Source organism: Cornus florida, unplaced genomic scaffold (genome assembly GCF_030987335.1).
Source record: "Cornus florida cultivar Cherokee Brave unplaced genomic scaffold, ASM3098733v1 CherokeeBrave_3.0.0_Hap2_Chr03, whole genome shotgun sequence".
NCBI lineage: Eukaryota > Viridiplantae > Streptophyta > Magnoliopsida > Cornales > Cornaceae > Cornus > Cornus florida.
The window spans coordinates 52,739,730-52,765,205 of record NW_026775573.1 but is presented as its reverse complement, the minus strand read 5'-3'; the positions used below and the strand labels follow the sequence as shown (position 1 = coordinate 52,765,205).

At 36.5% G+C, this 25,476-nt stretch overlaps 1 protein-coding gene across 2 annotated transcripts in view; it reads right to left on the bottom strand.

Moving 5' to 3' along the window:
* LOC132300536 (uncharacterized) overlaps nucleotides 1-24,920 on the bottom strand; it is a 28,755-nt gene extending 3,835 nt beyond the window's left edge. The window contains exons 1-19 of one of the 2 annotated variants that reach the window (XM_059797661.1): nucleotides 24,817-24,920; nucleotides 24,280-24,344; nucleotides 19,625-19,735; nucleotides 18,546-18,602; nucleotides 18,396-18,466; nucleotides 13,324-13,423; nucleotides 9,584-9,654; nucleotides 9,266-9,366; nucleotides 9,072-9,175; nucleotides 8,927-8,980; nucleotides 8,674-8,729; nucleotides 8,423-8,461; nucleotides 8,166-8,310; nucleotides 6,161-6,342; nucleotides 6,013-6,080; nucleotides 5,691-5,763; nucleotides 5,558-5,619; nucleotides 4,553-5,480; nucleotides 3,824-4,114 (exon numbers count right to left, since the gene is read on the bottom strand). In XM_059797661.1, coding sequence (XP_059653644.1) covers nucleotides 3,824-4,114; nucleotides 4,553-5,480; nucleotides 5,558-5,619; nucleotides 5,691-5,763; nucleotides 6,013-6,080; nucleotides 6,161-6,342; nucleotides 8,166-8,310; nucleotides 8,423-8,461; nucleotides 8,674-8,729; nucleotides 8,927-8,980; nucleotides 9,072-9,175; nucleotides 9,266-9,366; nucleotides 9,584-9,654; nucleotides 13,324-13,423; nucleotides 18,396-18,466; nucleotides 18,546-18,602; nucleotides 19,625-19,735; nucleotides 24,280-24,339 — 2,573 coding nt within the window. In that variant the 5' untranslated portion in view covers nucleotides 24,340-24,344; nucleotides 24,817-24,920. Of the gene's footprint in view, nucleotides 1-3,823; nucleotides 4,115-4,552; nucleotides 5,481-5,557; nucleotides 5,620-5,690; nucleotides 5,764-6,012; nucleotides 6,081-6,160; nucleotides 6,343-8,165; nucleotides 8,311-8,422; nucleotides 8,462-8,673; nucleotides 8,730-8,926; nucleotides 8,981-9,071; nucleotides 9,176-9,265; nucleotides 9,367-9,583; nucleotides 9,655-13,323; nucleotides 13,424-18,395; nucleotides 18,467-18,545; nucleotides 18,603-19,349; nucleotides 19,510-19,624; nucleotides 19,736-24,279; nucleotides 24,345-24,816 lie in introns of those variants that run through there. The other variant, XM_059797662.1, reaches the window with a different exon arrangement.
* Between the last annotated feature and the right edge of the window lie 556 nt (nucleotides 24,921-25,476).

Sequence of the window (25,476 nt, the reverse complement as noted above, 5' to 3'; positions counted from 1 at the left end):
AGAATGTTATTATAGGAACCCTTAATTAAATTACTACTTGAGAGAATGTTAACATTGCCATACTTGGGCAACAAGTTATTGCCATATTTGTATTTGACTTTCTGTGTAATTCCTTTATTATAAAATACTTGTAGAGCAAGAAATTTCTATTCTCTAGCTATAAATCTTCCGATCCCCAATTCAGCTATAAATAGAGGTGGTTATTGTAAACAAAATTTAAAGAGAATGTAATGAAAGAGATGTAACCCTAATGTTAACAACCATCTACTCCAAAAGCCTAACATGGTTGTATTAAGCTTTTGGAGTAAACGGTTGTTAATATGGTATCAGAGTAGGTTTATCATGCTCTACTTTATACTCAACTTGTCTCGGATCTTCTAATCAATTCATCTTGGACCTTCGGACAACTCGTCTCGTCTCAGATCTTTTGATCAACTCCTCTCGGATCTTCAGATCAACTGGTCTCATCTTGGATCTTCGGATCAACTCGTCTCGGATCTCTAAATCAAATCGTCTCACATTTACTCGTCTCAAACTCTAGATAAATTCATATTTAGTTTCATTTTTTTTTTTTTTTTTTGGGGGGGGGGGGGGGGGGGGGAGGGGGGGGGATTAATGTGCAATTCCTTTATTATAAAATACTTGTAGAGAATGTATGAAAGAGATGTAGCCCTTTAGGCTTTGTGTGTCGTGGATGCAAGCCTTAGTGGCTAAGTTATATTATATTCTTGTGTTCTTCATGTTTTAATTTCTCTCTTCAACTTTTTTTGTCTCTCTCAACAGTTTTCGTATATTCTCTCCCTTTCAACACATCTTTTGGTGAATTCAAGAAATCCTAGATTCTGTTTTGGATGTGGCTTGAAAGGAGAAAGGCTACCTGGAATTCCAAGAGGCATCTAGCACTATTTCCTAACCACATGGTACCCATATCAGGAACATCCAATGTTGGAACTGATATCGTACCCAAGTTTTAGAGTGGGATTAGCTCTTTTGGTGAGTGGTGGAGCTCTCATGAGACTGAATTTCAAGAATTTTTGGAGTAATTCTTAGCAGCATTGGTTGTGTGTTCCATGGGAATTGGTAGTGACTATATACAGATTCTCCAAAACCACCCTCATTCAAAAAATTCATTCACCTTTGCTTAGTAGTTGTGGCCTGTTGTTGGGCCAACCACTAACGTGTGGTTCTTCATACTATATTCTATAAGGTCAATTTGGCTGATAGTAGGATTCAGATCATTTCCAACAAAGACATTAATAATAACAACATGCCTTTTTCCCAACTACTTGGGGTCAACTACATGAATCCTATTTTTCCATTCCACTCTATTTAAGGCCATACCCAGTCAAACCACATGTTATCATATCATTCCTTACTAACTCTACCCATTTTAACTTTGATCTTCCTCTTCGCCCAATATTACCCTCAATGTGGACCGTCACCCATCCTAACAGGCGCACTTAAAGATCTGCTTTGCACATCACTAAACCATCTTAAACAATTTTCTCTCATTTTACCTCCAATTTGTGCTATTCCAACCATATCCTAATTTTCTCACATTTCCGCCACTCACTTTATGCATATGCTGTTTCCTAACAAAGATATGAAAATAAAACATTAATTAGAAATCAACTCAGTAGAACATAACAGATTACCAAGGGTTGTATCCCTGTGGTACTTCCTCACCTTCCAAAGTAGAAGGTTGAGCATTTAGGGAAAAAAAAGAGTAGAAGGTTGACGGTTCAAGTCCCCATAGGGACAATGTCGGTGTGTGAGTTTCTTGCTTGGAAAAAATATATATATATATACAGATTTCATGGACAGACACGATACAGCGTGGATACACTGACACAACAAATCATAAAAGAATGGGACAATCTGTAGTAAAAAATCTTTATCCATAAACATCAGTATGTACTACAAATATATATATATATATATAATGCATTTTCTAAAATACTTGTACTAAGAATTGCTAAATGTAGAAGATGAAGTTTGACATATTTTTTGGAGATTGGTGCGACTATTCTCTTACTATTTTTTGCCTTTAATTCTGTCCTTATATTAAGAGGTGTTCACAGCATGCTTGACCTATGTTAGCCAGGCGCGATGTAAAATTTTCTTAAAAGAAGTTGGAGAATTTGGGGTGTGTTCTACTTGTTCCTAAGAGTTTCATACATGACTCATACTAAGATGTATTTTGCTATGCAAATCATAAAATAGGGAGTGTCTTACCAAGGGTCAGAGATAACAAAAATTATTTTTCAATTATGCACCTGTCATGAAGGTGTTATACACGTATCTAGGAGTGTCCATAAAGTGACAGAGTCCAACATGGACATTACATTTGTATAAAAACGTCCATGTGTCTTTGAAGCCAATAAACAAGGATGTCAACTTCTATTGGCTTACCATCTACAGCGTCTAAATCGAGACGTGAAAGCCAGTTAAGCCTACAAACATATTTCAAGTTGAAGAACACTCTCCCCATTATTGTATTCCCTAGCAAGTGTTTGTTATCAACTTTACCAAAATTGTTAAAAAAAAGGAAAAAATAAAGAAAGAAAAAGGTTTCAAAGTCTTTATGATGTATATTGTAGCTTTAAGGTATGCAAATTTCGGGAATGAAATTTCTTTAAGGTGGGTATATGTAATGACCACCAAATTTAATAATGTAATTGAGCATTTACTTTAAGAATAAAATAGTAGATGACACTTAAATAAATAGTAGTCAAATAGTAACAATAAGAATGGAATGAGGACATAAACACGAATGATAAAATTAAAATATAAAAACCTATACATGTAACAAAACATAGTAAATAGAGATTTATTATAAAATGGTAGCTTTGTCGGATATTAATTAGGGTTTCATTTAAGTACTTTGTCTGCACACTAAAGAAAAAGAAGTAGGACTAGAGAAATTATAGAAATCATCTGAAAGATCAAGTGATGATCTACCCTTTTTACAATTCTTATCATGTGCTAGTAGGTATTATTACGTTAAACTTCATGAATTTTATGATTATGTTGATGTTTATATACACACATATGCACGCACACATATATGGCGTGAATTCTAAAATTCTAATCAGTGAAATTCATCTATACAACATATGGGAAATTGTTGGATTATTAGTAATAGTGAAGACAGATATGAAAGTCATCCTCCTCCTCCTTGCCTTAATAGATAAGAAAACAGTATGATCAAATAATCGTGAACCTTGTGTATGAGTTGTATACAACTATATGCATATATATATACATGGGTGTATATAACTAAATAAGCAACCATATATGAATAAATGTAAAATTCCAGGTCACTAAGTTCAGATTTAGGAAAAGCATTGATCTTATGAATAGAGCTAGTAAGGAAGGATGCAATAAGATGTGATTTGGCTGAAGCTATGTATATTACCTTAAATCTAGCATAATGGAAAATAGAATTCACGTAGCCAACACTAAGTAGTTGAGAAAAGGCTTTGTTGTTGTTTGTATAAAAATTGAATGTAGTTGAAGTTGGAAACCATAAACCATGGCTGAACAAGAATTTCAGTCCACTAATTCAACCGATTTGAACCGCTAGCATTGCTTTTGGATCTAGAACAAAAATCCCGTGATTCGAGTTATGATTAGAAGGTTTTTGGGGCCGAATTCATTGCATGAAAAGGCTGGTAAGGTTTCTGGGCAAGAAACAAGTTGAGGAAGATGATGATCCAGGCCAGCTCATGCCCACTCCCAGGGCTGGCATGGGGGAGAGTGTGGGATGCCAAAATAAATCATTTTCATCTGTAGAAGTCAAATAAAAGGAGTCTTAACTCACCCAAGTCCTTTTTCAGACCAAGCAGCTTCATGGACTCCACTTGCAGTTTGAAATGCCATTTTCACCATGTCTTCATGAATCATACCTGCAGCGACAGCATAAGTAACTCCGGCCCATATTTCTCTCGACTGCATTGATGAAAGATCAGGTGTTCCATCAGGCAGCATCCCGTTTACAGCCCCCCGTCTCCCATCCTTCACCTTTAAGACGTTGAAATTATAAACCTTCTCAAGTGCAATTTTTGCTTTTTCTTCATCAACAATTGGTAGGAGACCACATGCTCGGGCATACCTAGAAAGCAGCTAATTAACTGAGTACAAGTTTATTACCATTTTATTCAATACAAGCGAAATACAGTGTATACATACTGAACAATGAAGTCAACCTTGCCCATCTGTCTCTCTCTCTCCCCCCACACATACACATTTATGCATTTATATATACATACAAGTCTATAAGCTCAGTGGTAGCATGGGAACTAACTAGGTAATGATGACATGGAGAAACTTAAGCATCATTGGTTAGCATTTCAGAAGTACTTTTCTTTCTTTTGAAAAGAAAAAAATAAAGCAAATTCTGCTTTAAGGTCAAGAAAAGTACTTCAGAAACACTAACAAATAACAAAAAAATTTAATAGAAGCACCTTTAGTTTCATCTCATTGTTTCTCAGAATGATCTTGAATCATTTGATATTAATAAATATAAAGAAGTTAATCTAATGCAACAGACCATTGCCCAGCCAGCTGATCCGCTTGAATAGATGAACTCGTACTACCACCACTGTTGTCATAGTTAAAGTAAGAACCATTCCATAACTTCTCATATACCGTCTTTGCCTTCTGAAACTTAAACCAAAAGTAATCCTCAGATCCCTTGTCACCAACTACACGTGCCATAGCTGAAGCAGCCTGCAATGCTGCCACCCATAGCCCACCACAGTATGCACTCACACCAGAGGCAGACCATGTATCATATGTCTGATCAGGAAAGCCATCATTTTCTATCATCCCATCCCCATCCCTATCAAACTGGTCCATAAAAGCAATTGCAACATAAACTGAAGGCCAAACAGCTAGCGCAAAGTTCTTATCACCTGTGGCAACCACATCCCTGTAGACTTGCAGAACAAATTTTGGATTCAAATCTTTCCAACTATCTGTATTAAAAAGACAATATGCATTTACTTGAAACCATGGATCATTCATTCCAATATCATGAGGAACAGCACCGAGCACCTTCCGTGAGACCCATTTTCCATTATACAAAAGTTTCATCTTACTTGGATCGTGCATCATTACTGCTGCAGCAAAGTCTCTTTGGATGCCGAGTTCAAGTTGTGGGAATAGCATAATTAGTGCAAAAGATGCGTAAAAATGAACATCGCATGTGTTCCACATGTGATATTCTACCCCTTCAAAGTAGAGGAATTGGCCAATGTTTTCCTCTCCCTGTTGAAGCAGATTTGTTCCAAAAGCAGAATTCAGTGATATCGGAGTGTACACCTCCTCAAGTATTGAAGTCATCCTTTCAAGAATTTCAACAGAAGTTTCATTTTGATGGGCTACATTGATAGGGTTTTTAACATCTAAATTGGACCTATCAAGAGAGAACTTTCTTTCGGCAATGGTTGCTAAACTGTGCACTGGAGGTGATCCATCTGTAAAAGGGAAAAAGAATAAACTCAGATTCGCATAATTTGGACAATATTGAGAGAGTTAGTATATTCACAAGTACCTGTCCAAACTGTTCCCCCTGAATTAAGATAGTAGAGCTCATTGAAGAGAGTGATTGGGTACCTGTAGATGAACCATGGAAAATTCGTAATCTGACTATATGTGCAGTTAGCAATTGAATCATCCAAGCTCACCATTCAGGAAGCCTCTTGTCTTCAAGAATAGGTCTTTGCCAAGCTTCTATCTGGGACTCCCAATGACTGTGCTCTATGTTTAAGAGATGAAGAACAAGGACTTTACTAACTGATTTTTTGAGAAAGAAAATTCTAATAAAACGTTTCATGAATGTAGTGATGCTAAAGAAAAATGAACCAAATTTAGAATTCATGTCTTGCATCCAACTGAAAAAAAAATAATAATAATAATAATAATAATAATAATAAATTGGAACCCAAAACTCAATACCCTTTTTAGTTCAAACTGAACCATCCCATAAAGGAGGCAAGAAAACATTACCAAGAATAGCATCGCGCGCAATATTTGCTGCAGCATCTCCATGAGTGCCATAAAATTTGGTGTAACGCCTGTAAATAAAATTGTTTTTCAGAAAAAAGCATGATGTTTTAATCTGTGATTTTGATCAGACAAGCTTTTGGCAACCTACCTGTGATAAGTCCTTCCACTTGTAAAGTTTACTTGAGGGCAGTCCCATGCCATTGAAAATGTGACAGTCTGTACTGCATCTGATGGAATTGTTAGAGAAGCTGCGATGGCTGCCCCAACAGAAGATCCTGGTTCTGAAGGCATTGACATTTCAGTGGAATTGAGGCGATCAAAGGATCCATGCTATTAGAACAGAAGTACAGATCAAAGTCTGTGGAGAACGATGATAAAATAAACATATAGGCAGAAAAGTACAGATAGACTAACAAAAGAAATACAAGATAGAAGGAATATAAGTATAAAGACTTGAATGAAATAAGTATAAAATCTTGAATGAGATGAATAACTCATTCACAGCTCTGGTATTTATATATAAAAAATGCACATGTTAATATTACAAGCAAGGAAATTAAACAAAATCATGCAGATTATATGCCTAGACATGTGCGTAAATAAAGTCAAACTCCATGTCTATGTGCCTACACATGGCTATCATGATTCGTGGCTATCATATCACGGCTAATATGGTAAGTCACATCCCATGATTTGTGGCTACTATATCTTGGCTAACACACCCCCTCAAGTTTGTGCGTGGATATCTGAGATGCCCAACTTGGACAATGCATCCTCAAACACGATCTTGCTAATGCCCTTCATAAGAATGTCTGCGAGCTCCTAAGAACTAGTGACAAATGGAGTGCAAATTTGACTAGAGATGATCTTCTCTCGAATAGAATGATGGTAAACCTCTATATGCTTAGTTCTGTCATGCTGAATGGGATTTGTTGCAATGCTAATGGCAGACTTCTAATCACAGTAAAGTGAAAATGGAAGCAACACTGGAAGGCAGAAGTCTGTCATCAATGTTCTTAGCCATAACAACTCACACACTCTAAGAGTCGTAGCCCTATACTATGCACTAGATCAAGAGACAACATCTTGCTTCTTACTACACCAAGTAACCAAGTTGCCACCAACATTAGTACAGTAGCCCGAAGTTGACCTCCTAAATGAAATTGATCCTGCATAATCAGCATCTGTCCAGGCCTCAACCCCTAAGTGACCATGATTAGAAAACAAAATACCACAGCATGTACACCCGTTCAGGTAGCGAAGGATCCGAATAGTTTCATCAAGGTGAGGGGTGCGAGGATAGTGCATGAATTGACTCACAAAACTCACGGCATAAGCAATGTAAGGTCAAGTCATCGATAAATAGATGAGCTTCCCAATAAGTTGCTGATACTGACCAGCATCCGACAATAACTTCCCCTCAGAATCAGCCAACCGATGATTATGCTCAATTGGAGTATCAGCACGACGATCGCCAAGTTGACCAGAAGCAAAAAGAAAGTCAAGAACATACTCGCACTGATAGATGAAAATGTCAGCCTTGGCTTCTATTGGTCAGGCCCTATCCAGCGATGATTTAGTTACATATGTTCTTCAGGGTTTGGATCCAGGTTATGAGATAATTATGACAGCTACACTGAATATGAGATCATTATCACCTCCAAAGGAAAGAATAAGCCTCAAAAAGAGACTACGACACAAATTTACGCATTTCAAAAATAAATAAACTAACAGAAATAAATAAATGAGATGGAGTATAAATTAAGTTTTTATGAAAATCAAACTTTGTTCAACTATCCTAACTATTCATTCTAGGTCATGGTGCATCAGAATTTGTCAAACTTAGGTGGGTTATACATTTGCTGAAAGTAACTTGCAGTAATTATTTCCAGGCTCTTTAAATTTATTTTATTTGATCCAAGTAATATTTCATTTCATGTTGTGGAATTTGTTCAAAAGTAGAAGTGTCTAGAAAGTCAAAACTCAAGTACAAATAACTCAGTATAGGTAAAACCAATTTCAAATGAAGTGCACACAAAGAGATATCTTCACGTTAAGATGTAAAGGGAAGTATGACAAACAACACTTGAAAAGTGAAACACCATGAGGTATCTCTACGTGCATTGCATACGTACAAAACTGGGCCAACTAACCTCTTTTATTTCATGCCACATGTCTTTTGCGGTGAAACCGGGGGAGTCTCCAGATATCACAAAGCAAGGGCACTCTGAGACATGAACAACATCTGTCTCTTCTGCTGCAATAGCAAAAGTAACTGGGGGTAGTTCATTGGCAGTCCTGTATTAATGTATATTGGCTGTTAGGGAGAAACTAAAATTGATGTGATTAATAATTGAATGTTTCAAAATGAATTTGGATAAATTTTCAAATATAGAGAAGAGGAACTTGCATGTGATGCAGGAGCACACCATGAATGCCATCCTTCGTCCTAGTAAAATAAACATTAAAGGAGTTTAGTATTAGATACATAATTCTACAGAAATAGATATAAGAATACAAGAATTATATATTTATAGAACTTCAACTTAATAAAGCCTTAGTACCAAGCATTCCAATTACTTGGTGCCAGCTAATCAATATTCTATAAGTAATAAGTCAATTTAAAATATTCCTGAATGGATCAACCCAATCTGTTTTTACCCGATCTTTGAATTGAAGTGACGACCAGACAATCCAGAAACCCCACCAACAGAATTCTGAATGCACATTAAACAAGAATTGTTGCCATCAGATGCGATGGTTTATCGCATGCCATATTCTTTCAAAAGTCTATGCAAGACACAGGATGAACCATGAAAAGAAATTATTGACAAAAATATTACAATAAAGATAAAACTAGAAATTGGTGGAAAATCATTAATTTGTTGCAAGAAAAGATAGAAAGAGAACTTACGGCCCATGTGAAGAGCAAGGTGACATCTGCCGAAGTCTTTCCTGAATTAAACAGCTGAAGAAAATTGAAACCACCTTTTAATATCAAATTGAATGTAAATATATCAACTTCCCAACAAATAAATTTCTGAGAAGTTCTAACCTACCGTAAAAGTAAATACTGTTACAGGGAAGCTGCTCTCCTTATAGTTATGGGGAATGAAAGGGGAAATTTGACGACAAACTATTCGAAGTTCTGGATCAGGTTCTCCTGCAAGAAAAGAAAGATACATCTCTAGATAAATTTTCCATGATGAAGGTCCACTACACTAAGAAATATATCAGTAGAACATAAAATTACCCTCATATACGGTCCAAGCCCTTGGGAATAATGCATGATATGTGGAATTACGTCCATTCAGATTCCAGTCCCAAGATTCAATTCCTGAAGCTGAACTCTCTCTGCTTATCCACATTATTTTCAGTGATGTCTTTATTGGTTACTTTGAACATGAAAATTTCCATGACTAAACAAAATTGATTCTAGCTTCTACTTTCTTCGTTTCTTTAAAATTCATTCATTTAGCAACTCAAAACACAGAGGGGCATATGAACAACATGCCATTTCAAAAAAGAGATTGAAGTCCTAAGGTAGTGAGGCAATGTAATAGTGGCTTACTTTGACACTTCTGGGCTCCCTGGGCACAGTACAGTAGAATACTTTTCACCAGTTGAGCGTGAAACAAAAACCTGCATAAGAGATTCAGTCCAAATTAAAACAATTCTTATAATTTGGCAAGGACTAAGTTTCAGTAACAACTCAACACTTATATTAGCTTTCTGATGTAATTATGAAAATATAAGAATATTCCGTTTTACAAACACATTGTTTACTTTTGGCAGGTCTACTACTAACACACATGAGGCTATCAAATCTAAAGTTCATAATGGAAAATTTGAACTTTTCAACGTGAACTTGAAAGGGGTACTCTTTGATAAAGCTTGTCTACTTCACATATTTACTTGATTCATATCTGCAAACATAATGACTTTTACATGTTTATATAGTTAGTTGAAATTCAAAACATAGTTAAGAAAATATTTTCATTTTGCATTTCTGTTTAAAGTTTGTGATTTGGATTAGTGAATAGGATTTACCCCCTCTAGGTCTAGATTGAGACACTTGTGCACTCTAACTATCAGAGCATAGGATTATGATCCTTATCCTTCAGGTACAAAATTTTTGTCTCACTTATGGTGGATCATAGGTAGAGTAAAAAGAAGCAGATCAATGTGCTTATTGGTAACATATTTTTATAAATTCATTTTCCTTTTTACTCTTTGCTGATGATATATTGGTCCATTATGAGAATGTTTATCTGACTGGCATGCTAAAAGATGAGTTATTTAAGTCATTTGTTATGAAGATTTAGAAAAAATAATATAGAAAATTCAGGATATGATGATTTTTCGTCATAGGAAAGCCAAGAAGTTACATCAGTCAAAGGAGAAATACGTCAAATGGATTCTTTAAAAGTTCAATGTTAAAAATGTGAAGTCATTTATCACTCTTCTTAACATTCATTTTTCAGTTGAGTAAGAGCTCATGATCCTCTACCAAGGAAGGGAGAGAAGAGATGGCAACAATTCCATAATGTTGTTCAGGAAATTTTCATGCATGTTTGACACAACCTAACATGGTTGTTGTGAGAAAACTTCTTGCAAATCTTGGAAGAAAGCATTGTGTTAATCACCATCTACTCTAAAAGTGTAAGCTTTTGGAGAGAGTATTTAATTATTTATACACTCTACCACACCCTCTTACATGTGGCCAGATTTCGGTCCTACGCGTGTACAATTATAATTATCAACGTGATGGTAAAATTTAAACTTCATACCTTTTGGCTCTTATACCATGTTAACCACAATCTCCTTTAAAATCTTAGGCTTTAAGAAGGTGTAATTTAATTATTCATACACTTCAATAGAAACAGTCACGTGAATTCTTAGAGACTTAAAGGTAAATTCCCATTTGTGTTTTGAGTTTCAGTGACTCCAATCAATATTGGAGGGTTCATATGCTGAAATGGCAGGTCACCTAGATAGTAGAAAGGTTGCTTCTCAGTTCCATTCACTTCTATTAGAATTGTATCATGCTATTCTAAAGACCAAATTAAAACTCGGATGCAACTCGGCCATGACAAGGACAATGACTAAGTTGACCCGATATTGCAGTGAGCCTGGGAGTCATGACCAAATCAATGCGACTCGACTGTGATAGGGTGACAGCCGTATCACGGCCACAACGATGTCATTTCAATCATCCAGCTATGTTAACCAGATTTAACCAAATTTTATAATTTCTTTCTTCCAAATGATTTTCTCAAACCTCCAAACACATCAAAACAATTTAGATCTCTACAAATCCAAAAGTGAAAAACACAAGATTTCCTATATATAGAAGCTTTCCGATCTTGCAAATAATTGGTAGGATTATATTTTTTTTTCTACTTTTCACCTAAATCTAACATGAAAATGTAGTTTTAACATCTTATTCATGGAACTTGCTATGAATCTCCCGATCTACTTATTTTTAAATATTTTCAAAAGGGGTATCTGACTTACATTCGTACATTGTAGATATTTTTTGTTTTTTACTTTTCGCCTAAATCTAACATGAAAATGTTGTTTTAACTTAGATTTAACATACTTGTTCATGGATCTTGCTATGAATCTCCTGATCTACTAATTTTTGAATATTTTCGAAAGGGTTAAGTGTTTCATATTCATACAATATTTAAATCATGCTTTTTTTTTTTCCTAGTTATACTTTTTTTGTGTCGTTTATTGTAAACATGTTCTAATGTTTTATGTTTTGGATTTTTATTTTTTCTGTTTTTCTAATTTTTTTATTTTTTAACTTAAATTTGTTTGAGTTTTTTGTTTTAATTATTTGTAAAACGTATATGTGTAAGTAAATTATTAAATTATAAATACATATATCTGTAGCGCCATTCCGAACTCGCCCGGCCACTGCCACCTCCAATCCACAACCCAAAACAATCCGGCCGACCCTTGATTCGCAACCGCCGTTCCACGCTCGCCCGACCACCGCCACCTCCAATCCACAACCCAAAATCGATCCGGCCAACCCCTGTTTTGTATGTGTGTGTGTCTATATGTATATATATATAGATAGATATATATATGTGTGTGTATATATGGATGAGATTGGTGTGTGTGTGTATAGATAGATATATATGTGTGTGTGTGTACATATATATAGATGAGATTGATGGGTGGAGTTGAGGGGTGAATTGGATGATGGTCTGAGAAGGAGAAAGAAGAGGAAAGGTGTATGTTGGGGGTAGTTTGGTCACAAAATAGTCAACGGTAGGTCAAAGGGTAGCATAGTCATTTAACACCTTAAAAGTACTACGACCCCACCAAAAATTGACATTTGGGGTGTAAGTGAAATGCTAAACCACTAATTCAAACATAAGTGAAATTTAAAACAAAATGTTAATGTAGCTGAAGAATGACCTAACCTCAGGGGGTGTGAGTATAATTTACCCTATATAATATGTTAGGGTGAGAGCTGAGTTAAGTTTTTCAACTCTCACCAATTCCCCAGTTGCGTCAACTCTTATTCTTTCTTTTCTTGTGTAACTTAATCTACAAACCCTACAAACTCTACTAAACATTAGTCATGTTGAACACCTTTAAATATTGAATAAAATCCATGAGAAATCACTAAACATGTTTTTATTGAATTCTGGAGTTAGAAGTCAAGTATCAGTTCGTCTTGATTAAGAATTTTAAGATGGAAAAAACTTCACAATTGTTATGGCTAATACTGTTACACTATCTCCATTACAGTGCCTTCATTACACCTCATGTCCATGACACTGAGACTCTGATTGCCTTTTATTTAACTGAATATGGCACGTAATTTATCCATGGACAAAGAAAAAATAGTTCCATGTTCCTAACTGATGTAAGCTTCTTCTCAAGTTAACTATTAGTTTAATGTGTGTCCCCTAATTAAATCAATATCCCCCTAATTAAATCAATATCGTTTCCCAGGACACCCATATTACCTCTCTACGGATCTTGAAATACCCAATTTTACCAAACAATTACTCCCCCCCCCCCCCCCCCCCCCCCCCCCCCCCCTCCCTTTCCAAATAAAAAACTATCATGAATAGTCCAGGTGGCTAATTTCTATTATAATCTATTTTCCTACAACAGATAAACCTTCATAATGAGGAATCTCAGGTATTAGAGGAAAATGATAAGAGACAAACTGATTCGAAAAGGACCATGGAACAAAAAGTTGTAATGAAATGATTTTCTTGTAAAGGTGAACTGTTCGAGAATGACACAATGATATGCCATCAATAAATGCATCAGACTTACTGAAAATTGATTTGCTAAAACTGGTTTGTCTTCACATACTCTAGGGAATAATTGCCAACGCAGAAATTCGCCTTTGTAACTTCTTCCGATGCTTCCTGCACTGAAAATTGTAATCTTTCAACAACCAGGAGAAAATTGAAAGATGTGCAATTGGTCAATGGAGGTCCTACAATTGAATTTCAAATGTCATGATGAAAAATTGTCTAGATTAGGGAAGTCAAAATTATAACATAGCGGCCAACAAGAATAAACGTCACATGGTGCCAACAGAATACGATGAAATTCGTGGATATGAAAATCATTATCTTGTTCCAACATGGACATATTGTGTCAAACACAACAACTGAAAAGGAAGATATGAGACTAAGGCTTTGAGATCCTTTGATGAGGAGGAATCTCTCATTAGGGCTTTGAAATATTAGTTGGGTGATGGTGAGAAATTGTAAATCTATAGAGGAGAGAGTTGATTTTTCGGGTTCATTGGGTCCGTAGGACCCCCTTTTTGGCTTCATCCTTTGTGTAGTCTTCAGGATGCGTTCCCCTCTTGAACGCTTTCTAATACATCTTTACTTATCAAAAAAGATATGAGATCATGGTTTAATGTGTGCCTGGGAACTTACTATATTGAATATCTTGGTTGATCTTTTTCAGGGTATGTGACTGAAGTAAAAGAATAATTCAGTCAGAAAGTTAGCAAATTATCAGTCCTTACAAGCCTGTTTGGGTTTGGAGTTTATTTGTACTTCAACCTTTGGACAGGGATTCGAGGTTTGCTAAAGGTTTTGGAGGAATTTTTTTTTTGATAAGTAATAATAAATTTAAAAAGGCGTTCAATAAGGGAACGCGTCCCATAGACATAAGAGAAACCGGGATCTAAGGCCCCAAAGAATCCAAAAAAGAAATTAAATCATCAGAAGAGGAACAATAACTTATGTTCACATAACTGAAGAGAGAACGAATAATAAAAAGTTTTAGTGCCGCTGTAGACGACTCCTTTCCTTCAAACATTCTACTATTTCTCTCCCTCCAAATGCACCACCAAATACAATGTGGTACAGAATTCCAATAGTCACGAACACTCCTACTCACACAACAACCTCTCCAAGCATGAATCAGCTCCTTAGTGGAACGTGGCATTACCCAATACATGCCAAATAGCCCAAGAATAAGATTCCAGCAGTCATGCACTACAGAACAATGCATTAGGAGATGATGGACTGACTCCCCATCCTGCTTACATAAGCAACACCAATTAACAAAATAATTTCCCCTTTTCCTCAAATTATCGATCGTCAGAATCTTACCCCAAACGGCGGTCCATACAAAAAAAGCCACCCTAGTAGGAGCCATAGAGCGCCATATAGTCTTCCATGGAAAATCATAGGGTGCAAAATTAGACAAACATAAGAACAAAGACCTAACTTCAAAACGACGGTGAGAAGAGGGAATCAAAATCAAGTTGTCATAACCCCTGCCAATTCCTTCCTGCTAATACAATTGATCCAAGAAAATGCTCATATCTTCTAACTCCCAATCCTGAAAAGAACGCCGAAAAAGAACATTCCATGTAATTCCACTATTATCAGGCTGATAACAATTAGCTACGATGGCATGTTTATCAATTGCAATACTATATAAACTGGGAAAAGTACGACATAAAGGCTAATTCCCACACCAAAGATTATCCCAAAAACGAACGCAACTACCATCACGAACTTTGAATCTAACATGAGAAGAAAAGGCATCCCATCCTTTCCGAATGGATTTCTAAGCCCCAACTCCTCCTGTAATAGAAACCGGACGTGTAGTCCATCCGCCAACATCATCCCCATACCTGCAGGAAACTAATCTATGCCAAGGGCGGTGTCTTTCCTTCCCATATCTCCACAACCATTTGCCTAGAAGAGCTTGATTAAAAAGAATCAATTGTCTAATACCGAGACCCCCCAGTTTTATAAGCTTGCAAACTTGCTCCCATCTAACAAGGTGATACTTGAACTCTTCTCCCCTTCCTCCCCAAAGGAAATTCCTTTGAATTTGTTCAATTCTATTAGCAACGAAGCATGGAATTTGGAACATAGAAAGAAAATAAGTGGGAAGGCTTCATAAAGTGCTCTTGATAAGAGTAACTTTACCCCCCATTGACAAATATTGCTTCTTCCAACTTGCCAACCTCTTTGCATACCTATCAATCACAAAATCCCAACTCCCCACTAATCTAAAAGAAACCCCTAGGGGGCAATCCCAAGTAAGGGATAGGAAATGAGCTCACCCTACACCCAAGAACTGTAGCTAGAGAAGAGATGTCTTGAACATTCCCGACCGGAACAAGCACACTCTTGGCCACGTTAACCTTTAGCCCGGAAACTGCCTGAAAGCAAGCCAAAATGCATCTCAAATATCTAAGTTAAGACACATTTGCATCACAGAAAACCAGACTGTCATCTGCGAAAAACAGATGAGAAATCTCCACCTGATTTGCAATATCTCTTCCCACCCAAAATCCCTTGATGAGACCAAGATTCTCTGCCCGGCGCATTAGTCTGCTTAAGCCCTCCATAACAATAAGAAAAAGAAAAGATGACAATGGATCACCTTGTCTTATACCCCGAGAGCACCTAAAGAAACTGGCTGGAGAACCATTCACAAGAATTGAGAACTTAACAGACGAAAGACATGTCTTAATCCATGTCTTCCATCTACTTCCAAACCCCATTCTTTGAAGCAAATAGAGAAGGAAATTCCAATTTACATGATCATAAGCTTTCTCAATATCAAGTTTACACAGAACTCCAGGAACACCATTATGCAACTTTGAATCCACACATTCACCAGCGATAAGAACTGAATCAAGAATTTGCCTTCGTCCAACAAAGGCATTTTGGGAATCTGAAATAATCCCATCCATAACTTCTCGCATTCTTTGAGCAAGCACCTTAGCTATGAGTTTGTAAATACAACCCACTAAGCTAACAGGACGAAAATCCTTAATATCTGAAGCGTTTCCCTTCTTAGGGATGAGGGCTATAAATGATGCATTAAGCGATTTCTCAAATACACCTGTAGAATGAAACTCCTGAAAGGTACTCATCACTTTATTTCTATCAACCGCCCAACTTTCCATCAAAAAACACATAGTAAACCCGTCAGGCCCCGGGGCTTTATCCCCATTGCAACTGGATAAGGCCTTTAGAACTTCTTCTTCAGTAAAAGGAAGCTCTAGCCCATCTCTCTCCATCTCAGAAATAGCCTTAAAAGGAAGACCATCAAGCTTGGGTCGTAACCTAAAGGTTCTGTATAAAGCTTCTGATAAAAAGAAACAATCCCGCTACGCACCTCTTCCTCCCTCCACAACTCCACACCTTCTACCTGTATACGTCCTATGTGATTACTCCTTCTATAGGCATTAGCAAGTCTTTGGAAAAATTTTGTATTACGGTCTCCCTCTTTCAGCTAAAGAGCCCGGGATTTTTGTTGCCACGAAATCTCCTCCATACAAGCAATCTCAGCAAGAACTGCCTGACAGGAAGCTCACCTAGTACAAAGAGACTCCACATTCCCACCCGCCTCTTCTAGCCGATCAATCTCAGAAAAGTCAGCAAAGACTCTGTTCTTCCTCCATTCAAGGTTCCCAAAAACATCCTTATTCCACTGCTTAAGAGCGAGTTTGAGAGCTCTCAATTTCTGTGTTAATATGAAGTTGGGTGCACCTGTAACGATCGCTCCCTCCCACCATGAACGAACTGTCCCTTGGAAGTCCTCCATTCTCAGCCACATATTCTCAAAACGGAATGGGGTTTCCCGAGAACACAAACCCCCACAATCCAAAACTAAAGGAACATGATCAGAGATAACCCTTTCTAATACCGCCTGAACAATATCCGGGAATTTTTCTTCCCACTCCCCAGAGATCAAAAATCTATCCAATCTTGAGAGAGTAATTGGGTCTCTACCATTAGACCAAGTATAGGTTGCACCTTCCATTGGTAGATCAATGAGAAGGTGTTCATTAATGAAGTCAGAAAACTGATCCATGTCTATGGACCTTCTTCCCCCAGTAGACCTCTCTGACGGGAACTTGACTGAATTGAAATCCCCACCCAAACACCAAGGTAAAGAGCACAGACCTTGAACGTGGCTTAGTTCCTCCCATAAAATGGGTCTCTGAGTATCAATATCCAGTTCATAGACCCCAGAAAAGACCCATCTGAAATTATCCTCTTCCATCTGAAACTCACAGGAAACAGAAAATCTCCCCTTCCACACATTCATTCTGGACATCCACCTTCTATCCCACATACCTAAAATACCACCCGAATAACCTGTAGCATCCAAAGCCTCCCATTCCACAAACCTTCCCCCCCACAAACTTCTAACCACCCTATCAGTAATGGATGCTATCTTGGTTTCTTGCAAACAAATAACCTGGGCCCCCCATTTCCTTAAAGCTACCTTCACCACCCTCCTCCTATTCGGGTCATTGAGACCACGAACATTTCATGTAATGATTCGTAGCTTCATTAAAAACCAGTTGAGATTAACTCCCCTCCCCCCTTCTTCAAATTCCTACTCCTAGTCCTGCCCCTTTCCATCACCACGTCTTTCTTCTTATCGTAGTTGACGTCAGAGATGAGATTCTTAATCTCGTGAATCCCTTTTTTTGGAGAAAATTAGAAAACTTATAACTGGTTACCAAAAAAACCAAAAAAGAAAAGAAAAGAAAAAATGTTGAGTGGAATGGAAAAATAGGATTCATGTAACTGACCCCAAGTAGTTGGGAAAAAGGCTTTGTTGAATTGATTATGTTCACTGAACCAATTTGAAGTAAACAAAAGATGGATTCTTTTGTAATTACCCAAACAAAGGTTAGGCATGGCAGACACAGAAGTCTTCAACACATCAATCCTCAGTAGAGAGACACATTTCAATTTTCAGATTTTAAATTCTGAGGATATAGTCTAAAGAGACATTGATGAATCAATATTATAAGCTTGTCTATTACACTAATATGTTTGATAAAGAATAAATTGTGCATATGAATTGTGATCACAAATGAACACTGAGGAATTTACCCAATACCACCTAAGGGAACACCTTGACAAGATGTGACAAAGCGCTTCGTAAAAGGGTTCATAAACACCCCCTGCAACAAAAAGGAAATAAAGTAAAGGTACTAGTCAAACATCAATCAAAGTTCGACATTTACAGTAGAAGAAACTTACCTTTCCCTTGGCAGCTTCTTCTTGGACAAGTCGCCAAAGCCGATAACCTATTGGAGCCTACAGAAAAACAAAGAGACATTAACAACAGCAAGAGGACAAAGAGCCACTGAGCCAGTACCAGAGAGGATAAAGATTATTTTAGGAATCTACATGACCAACATGGAATCATGCATCTACATGTACTTCTGCGGTATCATTAATTGTCATGCAGTCAACCATATATGCAAGTGAACATAGTGTATAGTGTTACAAATAAAGTTTCAGAATTGAGCATAGGGTATAGTGTTATACCACACTTGAATTCAGTTTATGTTGTAAGTTGTGGTAGACTGGCCCGTAGTTCCCTCATCTATTTTTGAATAAAATATATTGAAAAAAGAAAAGATTCATCCCCTACTGGAGTTCTGTCTTACTTCAGTTCCTAAGTCTTAAAGAAAGGTTCGTAGCTCGACAAACTCCAAATAGGAAAAAGCAAGATATACTGCATCCGCAGCAACTGAAACATTACCAGACGCACCCTCCCATTTCACTAGAAGTTGTACATGCAGTTTTTTTTTTTCTTGTAAAAAGAATGTTAACTTTCAGATTCAGTACATGAATTTCAGTTTTTAAAGTTACAAAAAAAGAGGAACACCAATCCACTGGCGCGGAGGACGGGGGTATTGAATTCCATCATCTCCTAAATTCTGGAGAGAGCTCAAGTCAATGTGTTGGTGAATCTTTATTTTTTTATTTTTCATAATTGTATGTTGGTGAATCTTTAGTGTGTGAACAATAAGGAGTTATCAAGAAAAGCTCTCATACTTCAGCTATTATTGAGATTCACAGAAGAATATTGATGTAGAAGCCTAGACCATAGACATCTTCAATAGTCTTAGCAACTTGAGCATGACTAACTTCAAATATCCTGCACAATCTTCTGAATTTTCACTATTGCACCCTTCAATTAGAGAAGTAACTTCTTTGTTGAACAGTCCTGTCATCTTAAATCTGAAATTACACTTATTTAACTAAAGGACTGAACTTGCTGCAAAATATTGTATGTATGTGTGAGCAGAGGATTCATATAAGCTGCTTACCATATGAATTATCTCTTTCAGTTTTAGAGTGAATGATGAAAGGGCAACTCCCTCACTATCTACTTTTCGCTGCCAAGTCATAGATGCAGGTTTCCCTGGGTCAACCTTAACCTGGAAAAAGAAAAGAAAAAAGAGACATTTTAAGGGTTAAGGTATCAACTCTGAAACAAAAATATCATCAGACAGTGCCTCAATTTGCCTCTGTAATCTCAAAAGCCTTAAACGGTGCGCATCAATTTTTATAACCCATAGCCTGATTGGGAATTGCACACGAAGAAGAACCCAACAGATATGCAAATGTGGTTATAGACCTAAACGAAGGATGAAAGGTCCCTCTTTTAATTTTTGTCAGTGTCTTAGATTTCATGATCACTAATTTCAGTTTCAAATTTAATAAATCATTCTACAGCATGACCAATCAAAAAGCAACCACAATTTTTTTTTAGAATGAATAAATAGCACTTTATGTCATGTGTTGGCAATTTTGGTGTCACAAGCTTTATTAGATTGTAATTTTCTATCTTATTTTGAGTGCCTAATGAGTTTGGAAGGAAATGTAGATCTAAATTGAATCTGAAGAATATACCATGGTCACCAAGTCAGCAATAGTGTAATTTGAGTAATTTTTTAATGTTGTGCTAGGAAATTGCATCAGCTTGATCACATCAGCGCCTCTGTCTTATGTAACTCATTTGCAGAGAAACTTTCAGTTCATTATATTATCACAAAAGAAAATTTATCAATAGTCAATCTTTCAAATACGACCGTTGAGAGAAATTGAACATCGACGCAGCTGCACAGGTTATAACACTACTGATTTTTCATCACATATTGAAAATGATACAATTTATAATAACACAATTAATTATCTGAGAGAATTACGCACATAAGCAGTTTATGGATTTATGGTCGCATAACCAATTCTACATACTATATATATCTAAATCACGGCATTATGTAAGTAAGGTAATATCATAATATAACATAGTATCTGGGCTTATTTTAGGATACAAAATTAATGTTGAGAGATCGGTTCGGTCACCTAACTTCAAAGGATAAGAGTCCTTCCACTACTCAAACTTCTACAATCCAATTGGTGGGTCTCAGTGCTCACTCAAACAGTTCTGATGCTCACGCAAAGTCTCATCTTCTTTCCCTCCTCTTCCTTCTCTCTACATACCAAAAGAGGGTGGGTGTCCACTATTTATAGTGAGGGCCACATGGAACTCCTCTGCCACATTTCATTACTGTTTTGCATTTTTGCCACCTTTGATAGGTCAACAGTTGAGCTCCATAATTCATTCAATTGTAGTCCACTATGTCATGTCACTGCCAGCATGTCTCACATACCACTGCCCAAGTAGGTCGATCAAGTGAGGAAGGTTGATTAATTTAAATCCAGTTCTTTTTTGTTTTGACTATTTTTCCCTTAGATTTCATTCTAATTCCTAGTTCCAATTTTTTCTGATCTCTAATAGATTAATTAAGCCTAATTTTTCTCGGGTATCAGGCCTTAAGCCCACATTAATGCTTTTAATCCAGTGAAAATCATTAAAGGTGTTACTTGGACTGGTTGTGATAACTCTTTATGTCAGAGATAAAACAAATAGGTCATGATTCTAAGGTTAGAATATGGACTAGTATGGTAAGCTATGTTACACGAACTTGGGTACGTGTGTCATGGTATATATTATTCACTGAACCTTGCTCTTCTACGAACCCCTTCATAGGCAGCAAATTTGTCATCAATCCTCACAACACAAGTCAAGGTTTTCACACGACAATGAAGATAAGATGGATGGTGTCATTCTTCATTAATCAACAATCATGTTCTGTAAACAATGTCTAATGATCATACAAAAGTTATCTGTAGTTCAATTGAACTCACAAAGTTGTGTAAAAGAAAGAAAGAAAATCTTTGGTATTCTCAAAGTATGCTTCTATATCTAAGAGTATATACAAGCTCTCAGGATATCCCAAGAAAGGTAAAATAAAAAACTCGCCTTTTATCTCTCTGTCAGTCTAAGTTTTTTTCTCTATCATGTAAAGATATCCTAAAGCCTTTATACAGTGTGTAGGAGTCCTAATACCAATTGAAACATGTCTGGAAACCTTCTAGAGCTTGATAATTCATACTTATCCATGTAGAACGGGTCCTTAACACAGAAGGGCCAACCATTCCAGACTGAAGCAATACATTACTCTTTAAAAGGGATCAACCCGTAATAATGCTGAGATCGCATCTTTAAGACTACAAGATTGATCTGTACGTGTTCTTTTTGAAAAATACTATGTTTTTTAACATGAAAACTCTTATGCTTTGTTTGGTAGGAGGAACAAAAAAATGGAGAAAAGGGATAGGAGGAAGGATGAAAGGGACATCCCTAGGGAAGGAGGGCACCTATCAATCCTTTGTCGAATCAATCTGCCTTCTGCCTTTCCACTCGTGGGTCAATCTCCATCCAACCAGAGGAAAGACGTTCAAGCCCATTTCCAATCTGGATATAAAAGTGAAGTTTCATTTACGAAAGTGATATCTCTTTTAGTCCAATCTTCTTTTATCTTTCAAGACAAGTATTCACCCAAACTTAGCCTAAATGATGTTCTCTTTTAACTTTCTAATATTTGTCAATAAGGTAGTAATACTGCAATATAGCAGCAAGAACTAAAAGATTATGTTATTAACAAGTTTCACATATGATAAATGAAGGTTAAGATTTGGAAAAGAAAAATACATAACTTTGATTTTAATGTGGTGCAAATCTATGGCAACATTAACCAATCAAATAACAAATATACATGTGTAAAAGTATCATAGTTTGTCTTAGATTAGTTAAGTATTTAGAACTTCTAAAGCATAAACTGAACCAATCCTAATGGTTTCTATATTAGTGGAATAGGAACAATAACTGATCTGAATCACTGACTCCACGAATTGAATCAAACTTATATGGTCTGGATTGGTCTGACGATCTAAATGGATCAATATGCACCCTAGATGATCTTATCAGCAAAAAATTCCTGCGATAGATTTAGGATGTCAATCCTTTTCTGGTAAATCCATTGTGCTGCGGTGTTGTGATACAGATGAGTCGCAGTTAGGTTTGAAGGAACTAATGGTGTTGGGCGTTAGGGTAGATAAGGTCATGATATTTGCGGTTGAGTGCTTGTGTTGCATTGTTATACCTAATGTTCTGTATGGGGTTAGTTGTAGGTGATGTTCAAAATAATTATAGTTGGCATATGTTACTGTGCGTTGGTCCTGCGAGAGAATGAGAAACGTGGATCTTTTTATGGTGTTGGTGATATACTAAAAGGGGGAATGGTTGAGGTCAAGAAAATGTGTCAAGTGTAATGGGTTAGGTTATGAGAGATCTACTTGGCATGTTATCCTCACACCTACTTTCTTACAAATAATCAGGAATCGAAGGACACATGCAAGGATGCAAAACTGACGGGTAAAGAGGACTAGGGCTGATAGCAGGTCATTGGAAGTATAAAGTTGACTGTTGTTGTAAATAAGAAAAATTTGTGAAAAACATGGGTGTAAACACCGTAATGTATGTACAAGTTTTGATGCTCAATGAAATTATACTTTGTTGTAAGTTTCCTGGGGGTGGTGTGAGAGTTACCAAATCCAAACTGCATGAACCCAACAAAAAAATTTGAGTTGGTTAATCTTGGGATGTTAAGAACTCCAAGCAGGGCCGGACCTATTGAGGGAACAATGAGGGCCAACCCTTCTCCCCAAACCAAAAAAAGAAAAAAAAAGAGCGTTTTATAAATTCCTATTTATACTGAGCTTGAAAACAAACAGAAATTTAACATGTGGCTTCGTCAATGTCTATAAAGAACCTCAGCATGAACTCAACTGAACCATACTTTTGAAAGCCTAAATTTGGAGGGAACGGTTAAAGAACATCCCCTTCATCTTCTCATTCAATGCACTTAATGAGTTATGAAATACTTTTGGTATATAGATAATTTTCTCTTACAACTTTTTTATATAAAATATATACACACATTAAGGCACCTATTGTAAAGAAAAAAATTATCTTAAATATAATTTTATTTTAATTTTATTGTCATGTTGTCGTTCAGCCCCTCTCTAAGTGAAAATTCCTAGGTCTGTTCCCGACTCCATGAATAAACTAGAGCTAGCTTGAGCTTGCCTCTTCTTATGGATGACTGTGCTTCCTAGCAAGTTGGGAGATACATCAGAATGTACTTCTGCCGTAACACTTAACTAGTCCAAATATCGAATATATGTGTTTCGGTAATTGGTAAACAATTTCATAAACACTTGTATATGCATCCAAAATTCATAGCACAAAACACATCATTGATGTAGGAAAATGAAATATTAAGTAGGTCAGAAAAAATCTGAAAAAAAAATAAATAAACAAAAAATAGAGGTGCCCACATTACTGGCTATAAGGCCTTAAGTTTAGGACTTCCAATGAGATGAACAGAAACTAATTGAAAATTTAACCAACTATAAACAGAAATTATTCCTACCCAAAATATTACCCATAACTAAGCCTAAAGAAAGAAGGGAAGGAGATAGAGATAGAGATAGAGAGAGAGAGAGAGAGAGAGAGAGAGAGAAGACATTGAAAGCTCAGTTCACAGATAAACAAAAGCATGTAGTCTACCTCATTATTACAAGAATCAGAAGATTCCTTTTCTCCATCATGAACGCCATTGACCAACATCTTTCCTGAACAACAAAATAAATAAATAAATAAAATCAGCCAAGTTGTTCAAACACAGCTCAAAATTCATACTAATTGCCTTTCTTGTATGCAGTGATAGGTCACAAAGAAGAGAGAAGTGAATTAATTACTCACAATTTCACCAGAAAATTTATAAAATTCTAATGTTAAACACAAATTATACACACACACGCATATCCACATGTTATCAACTACAATGCAAGAAAGAATTTGTTTGAAACCCAATACAGAATTGGACATACAGATTCGACTATAACCTATGTGCATTTAAAATTTGTGGGCATGTTTGAATTGGGGTCAAATTAAAGAACCAATAGAACGTTTGACTTTTTTTTATAAAAGTAGATCAATCAACGTAAGACATTCACGATTCACCCAAAAGTGTGGAACTGAATTGCATGACAAAGCAGAGCAACGTGATTGAAAAAGTAATGGAAGAACTGTAAGAAGTCTTACCTGAGGTGAGCAGGAGGTTGTGCAGAAAGTCTGAATCCGGAAATAATGGTTAGAGACGCTGTGAATGAAGACTTTTATATACCATACACAGTCAATGTTTCGTTGTATCAGTTATATAGATTCACACCGGACAGTGGAATGTTTCTCTCACTAGATTTTCATTATGTATTATCACTGAATGTCCCTATACTTCTGTTTATTTTGTGTGTGACCCGGGCCTTTTAGTTTCTTTCTGACCTAATACAAGTTATAAATATGAACAATACTTCTGCAATGAACGGGTGCTTCGCTATCCGACACAAAAGCTTAAGTTATTTGGGCCTCCACCCGAACTTACAAAGCATTTGTTGTAATCGGGTAATCCTGACTATCCGTGATGTTGATTCAAGCTGGATGGTTGGCGTGACACCGAATTAAGAAATGAGTTTGGTTCTAATATCAACAGTAACGGGACAGATGTTTCGCCAATTCAACCCAAAAATTTAAATTATTAGGTGAAACTAACACTTAACTTATGTATACCTATTCACTTCCCCGAATCCGATCTGAAAAGTTGTTACAACTTCCATCTTCCTTATGCCGCATGAGGAGAAATGTTTCTTTACATTTAATTTGTTTGATGTGTCGTTAACCAAATATCTATTTTTATAATATTTAAAA